General features: G+C 26.6%; 1 protein-coding gene across 1 annotated transcript; it reads left to right on the top strand.

The window, feature by feature from the left end:
• The first annotated feature begins 3,494 nt into the window (after nucleotides 1–3,494).
• On the top strand, nucleotides 3,495–10,230 carry LOC114402235 (protein SIEVE ELEMENT OCCLUSION B-like). Its single transcript, XM_028364729.1, has 7 exons — nucleotides 3,495–3,764; nucleotides 4,533–4,619; nucleotides 6,054–6,490; nucleotides 7,295–7,392; nucleotides 7,498–7,640; nucleotides 8,329–8,820; nucleotides 9,391–10,230. Exons 1-7 carry the CDS (start codon nucleotides 3,552–3,554, stop codon nucleotides 10,000–10,002), a joined length of 2,082 nt encoding a protein of 693 aa, XP_028220530.1. The 5' UTR covers nucleotides 3,495–3,551; the 3' UTR covers nucleotides 10,003–10,230.
• The last annotated feature ends 689 nt before the right edge of the window (nucleotides 10,231–10,919 follow it).

Below are 10,919 nucleotides of genomic sequence, written 5' to 3'. Positions count from 1 at the left end.
TGTTTTATATTGATTTCAAAATTAAAGATTTTTTTAATCAGTTTTCTACAAAAGCTTTTCTATGAAAAAGATAAGAATCTTACTTTCTTAAGTTTAATTTTTATTTTATTATAATAAAAATATTATGATATTTTTAAATTTTTATAAAATTATATAATGCTATAAATAATTAAAATAATTAATAAAAATATTTGTAACTTTTTTATTTTTTAAAAATTTATCTAAAAATTCTCAATAATCAACCAAATAAATATTATTCAATCCTAAAAAAATATAATTCATAGTATTCATGATTTTCTAGAAATGATAATTCTGTGCATAAAAAAACTTATCACTACCAAACCCCTTAGTCTTTTGTAACTAAACCACGCAGAACATGTGTTTTGCTGACATGCCGAACAAAGCAAAGCATGAATAGGGAACAAAGTGTTACGAAGGATAATGCGTGTTATGCACTGTTGTCCATTACACATCATCACTCTCTCAATCACATAATCAGCATCTCACACGCTATACTTCAGTATATTAGCACTGTTTAGGAGATTTTTTTTTTAACCGAACCAATGTATTTAACATGTCAATCATGAGAATCAAAAGTTCACATGATTTTATTAGTTTATTAGTTGTACATGACAAGCATCTGGCTAACATTTATAAAATAGATTCACTAGAAAATAATACTCCTCCTATTTATTGTTCTTTTCTTTAATTTCATCTTATTGTTAGTAAAATATATTAATAAAAAGAGAATTTCTACCGTACCCCCACAAATTTGGGGGTTTTGGTACAATTGATTTTTTAATTAAAAATTATTATTAATATTAGAGTAAAGTTTTGTTGGTTTCGCAAATGCTTCTTTACTCTTTGACGGACAGGTGCACAACCATGGATGCCGTGATTAACAAAAGTAATGCACTGTAGTTAGATTCCCCTAATTATTTTTCATCGCCCTGACATTTTTCACTGCAAGTCCAACCAAAAATAAAGTAACTAGAATCTATGCTTTAAGTCTATTAATAAAAAATACTTTTTATTAATTTTTATAAAATAAAAATGTAACATGTTAATAAAAAAAAATTACATATGTTGACGAAAACATCCAACATATAAATTTCTCATTTAAAATAAATAATTTTCTCTTTAAATTTATTTTAACTCTTTCTCACCGTTTTGCAGGTACTGATTCATGATATGAAAATATTGTCCTTCGAGATTGTAATTTTAGTATCAATTCACAAAAGTTGTAATTATTTGTACCAATTTTCGAATTGAAGAGATTTCTAGAATGTAAACACCCAGTTTAAGAAGTAAATTGAAAGTCAACGATTCTAAGTGATGAAAAAACATTGCAAAACTTTGAAAATTGATTATGGAGGGATTAACCATTAACCAGTGGTACTTCATGTACATGCCCATTGACAACTTCCGTGCGAACACATCGATCCGTGATGCCACATTGAGTCCATTAATGATATTATAAATTAATCAATTAAAAATATTTTAAGAATTAATATATATATATATATATATATATATATATATATATATATATATATATATATAATCAACTGTGCCAAAACCCCCGAATTTGTGGGAGGTACGGTAGAAATTCTGTAATAAAAATTTGCCTTATCTAAATAGATCAAGCAACTATAATTAATTTCATCTTATTAGTTATATTAATAAAAATTTGTGTTACCTAAATAGATCAGGCCTAACATTTTAAATAACATTAATTTATTAAGATTTAATTACCCATTTTCTCCTAGTTACACAATCTTCATGTTTTAATTACTACACTCGTAAACTATTTGTTTTGTTAGTTCTCATACATATAATTTTTAATCTGTTTTAGTTCTTGTTGTTCAAATTATAAAAAATAAAAGGGATACTAAAAAGTATATATGTAATCATTAAAAGGAGTTAAAAACAATATGCATAGAGACTAAAATGAATAATTTCTCAATATAAAAATTAAAATGTAAGGAATGTGTACATTTTTAAAAATCAAATGAATAATTAAACATTTTATTAAAAGCACTGGGAAAGTATTTGAGTCTGGCTTATCCAACGTTCAACCACACAGCAAGGAAATAGCTTAGCCCATATAATTGCACTTGATTTAAATTCTGAACTCTATAGTCTTTCAGAAATATAATATGATTAAATAAAGTATTTTTAATTAAAATTGTGTAATATTGTTACCTTGTGTAACTTTTTTATGAACTGTATTTGATTAAAATGTCATGACAGATATTTGAGTCTCACTAACCCATCATTCAACAATATCAAATGAATAGATCAAACAAAATAATCAATTCAATATATATATATATATATATATATATATATATATATATATATATATATATATATATATATATATATGGTTTCACTCAAATTCGATTTTGATTTGTAGTGATAGAGAGAACTAAAATAATACTACATAAGATATAAAAAAAAATTAACGTTTTTTTTATCGATCACTCCTATATCTCGTAATGTACAAAAATATAAAATTATTTGAACTTTTTGGCTATGCATTTTTGCATTCTAAATTATGTAGATATGATTTTGTCAAGATATATATATTAAAAAAAATCTTCAGCAAAACCAAATCCAGAGGTGAAATTCTCTCCCTTTATCAATCTTTCACTAGGTTGCTTTTGGCAAACATGTCAATACTTCAATTATCATATATTATGCTCTTATTTCTTAATCAAACCTAATTGGACCACTCTTGGCAATTGCACGTGCTTTATACTTTATTGGATGTTTCGGGTATATTATATTTAAAAAAAGTGTTAGGAATATATTTTTTTTACACTCTAATACACGTTACTCTAATACATGCTAGTTAAAACTTATTAAAAATTTATAAAATAATAAATGATTCATTAAATAAGGAGTAAAATCTAAAAAAAATATATAATTTTTAATAACTTTCGGTCAATAATAGAGATCATATTTTAATAAAAAAAATAGAAATCATATCTAAAAGAGTGTATTGAAAAATAATTTCACAAAATTTTTCCTAAGCACTTATGATTTTTGATAAAAAAAAATTAGACATCGCTTTGGATGAGAATTGTTTTGTACCAATACCATTATATATATATATATATTACAAATTACGCTATTTGCACGATTCTTTTCTTGTAGACATGATCGATCACAAAAGTACAAGAGTCACCACTCACCATCAAGAAGCCATAAGGGTAGGTACATTATAAAATTCAAAATGACAGCAACATATTTACAATTCATTTTCAACTTTCCTAAAATAGGGATCATACAGGAGAAAAGTTACACTCATTAGTTGCATAGATAGATGCTTTCTTGTTTTGATAATCATAATATAATATCAATGCTTTTAGTTCCTTCTATGCTGAAGCGAATCATTTTTATTGTGCTATATGGGCCATTACCTAGGCATAGTAAAGCCATGTGGTTTTCTTTTTGCTAACTATAAATAAGCCAATGCAATTGAAAGAGGCATTGTTTACTTTGAAATTGACTTGTAGGATATCTAGGGTGAATCACGTACCAACATGTCTAAGTCACTTTCAAGCACTAATAATGTGCAGCAAGGGAAGACTAATTTGCTTCAAAACCCATTTGAATTCAGTGACGAACAGATTCTGGATAATGTTTACCGAACCCATTTTCATTGTGTTGAGAAGTGCGATGTAACATCTCTTCACACCGTTGCCTCGTGCGTTATCAACCACTCCATTGAAATCACGGACACCGTGATTACTAAGGTAATTAATTTTTTGGGTTACACCCTTTACAACGTCTTGCATGAATCAAATGGAGTAATAATTGATTAGTTTATGATTATGATCGAAAAAATATTTCAGTTTATTTTTAATTTTTTTATCAATTGAAAAGTTTATTTAATTATTTGGTAAATAATTTTTTTTAATTTCTTAATAATTTTTAACATTTTTTAAACGTTACTTGAAGTATCATATTTTGAAATGTTAGTTTTTAATTTTTTATAACTTTTTATTTTTATCTTTAATATATTTATCTAATTTCTTGATTATCCTTTTTAAATAAATCATAATTTTATTAATTTTTTTATTTTATATTTTTCAGTTATTTATCAAATACTTTCTAATAAGTTAATTTTTAGCTTCTAACTAATTTTTTAATCTTTAGCTAATTTTTAAACTAATTTTACCAATCATGTCTATATAATTCATTTTTATGAAACCTTCCGTATCTAAAAATCACTGCCGAGGTTCAACTACTGTAAGTTTTATTTAAGGGAATAAAGCTGTTCTAGTGTCTACCTTTTTCATTTACAAGACTTATATATATATATATATATATATATATATATATATATATATGTTAAGTCCATCTGATCGAAAACTAATTAAAAATAAAAAATTATGTGCAACTTAATTAGACAAGTGTTTAAAAAAATCAAAGTGATTTAAAAAAAAATTCAAATTTATATTAATTCTAATGAATAAGTATCTCAATAATATGTAAGTAAAATTTATCAATGTATGACACAGGGTAGCCAACTGAGTGATCGGTTCAGAGAAGACACGACCATAACTTCCCAACAACTTACTGCAAAACTGAAGCGAATTGCTTGCCAGGTGATTGCTAATTTCTATTAATTTTGTGTTAACTAGAAAATTTGATTAAACCATTCATGCAAAGTAGTGTACGTATACGTAACATAGCCGAATATACGTAAACTATAATCTTTTGTAGTTTTATTCCTCTAGAAGGATAAATCGATTTAAATATATTCTTTGTTTATGTAATTTAGTATTTTTTTTATTTTTATTCCAGAAAAAAATTATTTTAATCTTTATAAAATATATTTTTTTTTATTTTTCATTCTTAAAGATCTTTAAATAACTTTTTACTGTACTAAACACTTTTTTTACGGTTTAAAGTGTTGCTTAAAACTCTTTTAAGGATGAAAAAAAAAATTATAAGGACAAAAAATTATAAGAATAAAATTTTTAAAAATATTAAATTACAAGATGAAAAAAATATTTAAACCTAATTATTTTTCAGTGAAAAATTGTGCAAAGTTTTGAGTTTCAAACAACTATATTAAAGTTATTGAAATAATGTTGTCCAAGTGTGTAATTGACTTAGCAAAGGATCTCTTTAATAGATCCCACTCTGCAAACAGAAATTATTCTGTTCTCTTTATTAATCTTTACAGATCTAAGTAAAACCTGGCTGCATGAAACCACAGACGCTACTTATACCATACAGCAAGTTGTAACGGGAAGATAAATCACATTATTACAAAAATTTAATTGGAAAACACTCACAATCCATGCACTGTCGTCGACATCTAATAATAGATGGTAATGTAATTAAAAAGAGTAATACTATATGTTACAAAAAAAAAGATATTACGAAGTAAAGTATGAAACATGTTAGTGTTACTAATTCTTGTTTATTGGTTAAAAATTAAATAAAAGAGGGAAAATGAAGAAAAACATGGGTGGCAGTTGATTTACTGTTTAATTTTTTTGTCTGTAAAATTCCTTTTATACTATTATGTTGTGTTTGGGTGGGGAATATTTTTAAGTAAATTTAAAATATAATATATCAAAATGACTTGTTTAGATATCAAATACAAAGAAATTTTAAAATAATAGAAATCTTATTGGATTTTTAAAAAAATTAAATAAAGAATTAAACGTCATGCATATAACACCTAAAATGAATAATTTCAAATAACAAAAAATGGAATTTTTATATGATAGAAGTTAAATTACTATATTTAAATATTGATTTTTAAACACAAGAAATTTATATTAATGACTTATGCAAACAAAAGTATTTAAAAAAATAAAAATAAATAATTGAAATAATTATATTAAAATTTCACACATTTTAACTTCTTAAAATTTTGAATTTTTTATCTAAACACTACCTTCAGAATTTTTTAATAAAAAACTACTAATTTTATGTTAATTATATTTAAACTAGTTTTTAATAGATTGATTAACATAAAAAAATTATATTAACAATATGTCAATTAAATTCATTTGGACTTGTAGATGGTGTGCACGGCTCGTGGTGATCACTACGCACACCACACAACAATGTTGATTCTGGAACAACTAAAAGCATATTCTTGGGATGCAAAAGCACTTATTGTTCAAGCAGCATTTGCTTTGGAATATGGGAAATTCTTGTACCTTCCCTTGACCACACAATATCAGATGTCTGAAAAATCATTGGCTGATTTGAATGGACTTCTAATGATTCAACACAACACACAACATCTCACTTTCTTCAACAGTGTGGTGAAGAAGGTAATGCAAGTGATTGAATGCATCACTGAGTGGAAGAGGCTAACTAGTGCAGGATATGACATAAAGGATGTGCCTACCTTGGCAGAAACTTTGCATGAGATCCCTGTTGTTGTGTATTGGGCAATCTTCACCTTTGTCACTTGTACAGGCCAAATTGATGACTTTACCACTGATCATAAGTAAGTAACGCCTAATTTATATTAGAGGAAAAAAAATTATATATACACAATTATTCAATCATAACATATCATTTATATCATTTATAATAAATTTATTAATTTTTAAAATAATTATTTTAAAATAATTAAAATAATTATTTTAAAATAATTAAAATAATAATTTGTGATTGGATGATAATATAAAATAATTTTAGACTATCAATATATAGACATTAAATTATTTATACTATCAATGATGACTTTGGTTTTATGTAAAAAAAATAATAATAATTAGTTGTTTGTATATTTTTTACTTAAATATATTTTTAATCTATAAATTTAGAATCTATTTATTTTTGTCCTCTAACTTTAAATTATTTTAAAAAAATTCCCCAAGTCTTTTGTCCAAAATCCATTAGAGATTTTGCTAATGTAATTAATGAATTTTAAGTCGTTTAGGTGTCAACTCACTTTGATTTTTATATTTCTCTTATTAAACATTGTATCACATGTATATTTTCTTTTCAAAATATTCATTTTGACAACATCTTGATATAGGACATTTAAGCAAAGAGAAAAAAAAGAACTTTTTTAAATTTAGAATACCAAAATAAACTTATTTCAAATTTAAGAAACTTAAAATATATTTAAATCTATATTTTTATATAATAGTTAAAACAACAAATTTGTCTTGAAGAAAAAAAATAGCAGTATATTTTGACTTGAGGAAATATTATTTTTCTTTTTATTCACTTGTAATTGTCTCTTTTCTCAGATTTAACTGTTTTTAATGTCAAATTTAATGATTGCAATTGCTTTATTCAGGATTCACAAACATGAATTATCGAAAAACTTTGAGAACAAGCTTGACCTCATTCTAAGAAATTTTAAGGAACATCTGGAAATGTGTGGCAAGGAGATAGGTTAGTTATGTACCTCGTACCTTATTCCCTTCAATTCCTAATGCAACTTCTAAACTAATAATGAAGATGATGATGAATTGAAATTATCATGGGTGCAAATTGCAGGGAGAATAGAAGACTACACCAGGCGTAAGAACATTGTGATTCACACTGGTAAAGATATTGTAAAGGTTTTGAAAGCACTCATCATTTCCGGAGAGAACAGGGAATCAAGACACAGTGTTTTTAATATTCTCACGGGAGAACAGGTTAGACACTTGGATAGTGTGAAATCAACATTTTAATTAAAGTCCGGGATTGGTCCAAGGATAAAATAAGTAAAGGACAAACTTTAGGTCCCCACAAAAAAAAAATATTTGTTTTTAATTTTTATAAAGCAAAAAAGATTACATTTATTAAAAAGAATTGACTTAAATAAGTTTAGGTGTATGATATATACCTGATTTTTGTTGAGTCCCTAATAAACTTTTTTGTTGGTCTAAATCTTTTATATATTAAAAGTTTTGTTTGGATCTTTATCAATAATTAAGTGATAATGTGACATCATCTCAATGATTGACGTATATTAGAATAGCCATTGAGATAGTGTCATATCATTACTTAATTGACGGCAGAGACTAATAACAAAATCTTTAATATATCAAGGACTCAGAACAACGAAAATATTTACTAGGGACTCAAAATAAAAATAAGATATATATATATATATATATATATATATATATATATATATATATATATATATATATATATATATTAGAGGTCTCAAACATATTTAAGCCAAAAGAATATCACATATGTTGGCAAAAAGACTCTATATAGTTTTCTCATTTAAAGCAAAACATTTATCTTAAAATTTGTTTTAGGCCTAACTTGTCGTTGGGTCAACCCTGTGAATAAAGTCTTCTTGAGTTGAATGTATTCTTACTATGACAGATTAAAATTGAAGAGTTCAAGAAGAAGCATGTGTTGTTATTTATTTCTGGCCTTGATAGCATTGAAGAGGAGACCCTACTTCTAAAATCAATATACGAGAAATTGAAGGAGAAACCAAGAGAGGTTGAGGGTTACAGGAAGGACGATTTCAAGATTTTGTGGATCCCCATTGTGGATGAATGGAACGAGGAACGTAGGAAAACATTAGAAACCAAATTACAACGTACTAAGTTTGGATGGTATGTGGTGAAACATTTTAATTTTGAAACAGGCATCAAGCTTATTAGAGAGGTGTTTAACTACAAGGAAAGGTCTATTATCCCATTGATAAGTCCTGAGGGAAGGGTGGAGAACATTGATACAAAGCAAATTATATCTGTCTGGGGCATTGATGGGTTTCCTTTTAGAACCTCTGATCACACTAGACTTACTCAACAATGGAATTGGTTCTGGTCTGAAATGACGAAGCTTAACCCTAGAATAGGGGACTTGGTAAGTACTAAATGTTGAAATCATTGCATATGGTAACGTGTGTGTAGGTTAATGGCTATGAATTGACAACATAAAATATGTTTATATTGTCAACCAATTACAATTATGATTGATTTGACTTTTAAAGTAATTATTATAAAAGTTAATTAACATATCATATATGATGATTTATGATTGATTGACAGTGTAAAATTACTTTGGTAAATGTTCAATCATATGGAAACAATTTCATAAAACCTGTAAGAAACTGTAATTTGTGTCAAAAGCTTATTTTTATTTTAATATTTAATGTAGTATTTATTTTAAAAAAATTACTCGCATAACTTATTCATGCAATTCATACAACCTAGCATTCATATGAAATAACATTCCTTAATTACTTTATACTATTAGTGTATATTTCCCCTCCACTTTATCTATATATACAGACACATAATACTTGTTTTAAGTATAAAACTTGTATTGTACTTTAGTTAGCAGTTATAAAAATTGAATAATCACCCAAATTTGAAATCTATATTATTCAAATTGTAATGATCTAGATACAATTATATAATGTGCAAAAATTAGATCGAGGAGGATCGTTATCTCTTCATCTATGGAGGCACAGACATAATGTGGATCCAAGAATTCACAACAGCCGTGGAGAAATTGAAGAGGAATGTTGACTCAATCAGTTTGCAAATAGATATCACAATAGAATCATACCAACTAGGAAGGGAAGACACTAAGGTTGTGCCACGCTTTTGGATCGCTATTGATAGCTTGCTTGCAAGTAGGAAGCAACAAATGATGAAGGGTGGTGATCAAGGGGTGCAAGACTTTGCAACAAGAGAGATAAAGAGGTTGCTCTTCCTCAAACAAGACCCTAAGGGATGGGTCATTCTTAGCAAAGGGTACAATGTAAAGCTCCTTGGTCAAGGTGAGGCCATGTGTCGCTCGGTTAGAGATTTTGGTATATGGTATGGGAAGTTGCATGAAGAAGTGAGCTTTGATGTTGCCTTCAAAGAGTACTATGAAAGCATCAAGGTTAAGGATTGTCCTAAAAAATGTGAACATAGTGAAATTTCTAACTACCCAACGGATATATTGGCCCACATACCGTGCCCAAATATGGAATGTGGGCGTTCAATGGAGGTAACTTCTGTTAATTACAGGTGTTGTCATGGTCTTGAACCATAGACAATGTTTTGCTCTGCTTGGGAAGCATATGGGACTTTACCTTTGGCTTAAATTTGTGCATGTGTGTTTGTTATATATTTATCTTTTTTCAGTGTATCTCATAGTACAAGGTATGTAGCTACTTGCTTGCCAAGTACTAGATAATAATGATTTTCATGTAGTCTTGTTTGTATGTTTTTTAATGCATTGGTTTGAATAAAATATGAATTTTCGTATTTGATTAAATAACTTTGGTGTTGTGTCCTGCATATCGGCGTCTTTTATATGTGTCTTATTTTAGTTTGTGTCATATCACTAGATTTGATGTGAAAAAGTGCATATTGGTATGTGAGTAGAGCATATCTGCAACACCCTGAAAATTACGACTCAATAAGTTTGTGCTTGTGTGATTTAATTATGATTTAATATGGGATTTATTCATTTTAAATAAGGAAAATGTGTTTCAAATAATTAAAAAAAATTATTACTTAAAAAATGGCTACAAATAGACATTAAAAAATCATGGAGAAAAATTCAAAATTTAAAAAGTCAAAGATAGACTCACTTTGGTCAAGCAGTCAAAGGGAATAGGTTTTATCAAAGCATTAATGAAATTGTGGTAAATATGTGGAACTTTTGACTAAATGAAAAATTATATCTTTAATATCACAAATAACTTAATAATGAGTTTGTAATGACTTTAATTAGTGAATTAAATGCTATAAGGTAATTAATGATTTAGAAATTTAAATTAAGCTAATTAAATATAATTAAGTTCAATTTTTTAAATCAATTCCTTGTTTGCTTAAATAAAATTGATTAATTGTTTGAAATGGCTCATAAATGATAAATAAGTTAGATGATTAATGAAATTTAATGGAGATAGTTTTATTAAGGGTTAAATAAAATAAGTTAAGCTATAGAAAAATAATTTATTG

Source organism: Glycine soja, chromosome 20, assembly GCF_004193775.1.
Source record: "Glycine soja cultivar W05 chromosome 20, ASM419377v2, whole genome shotgun sequence".
NCBI lineage: Eukaryota > Viridiplantae > Streptophyta > Magnoliopsida > Fabales > Fabaceae > Glycine > Glycine soja.
This window is presented reverse-complemented; position numbering and strand designations above follow the sequence as displayed.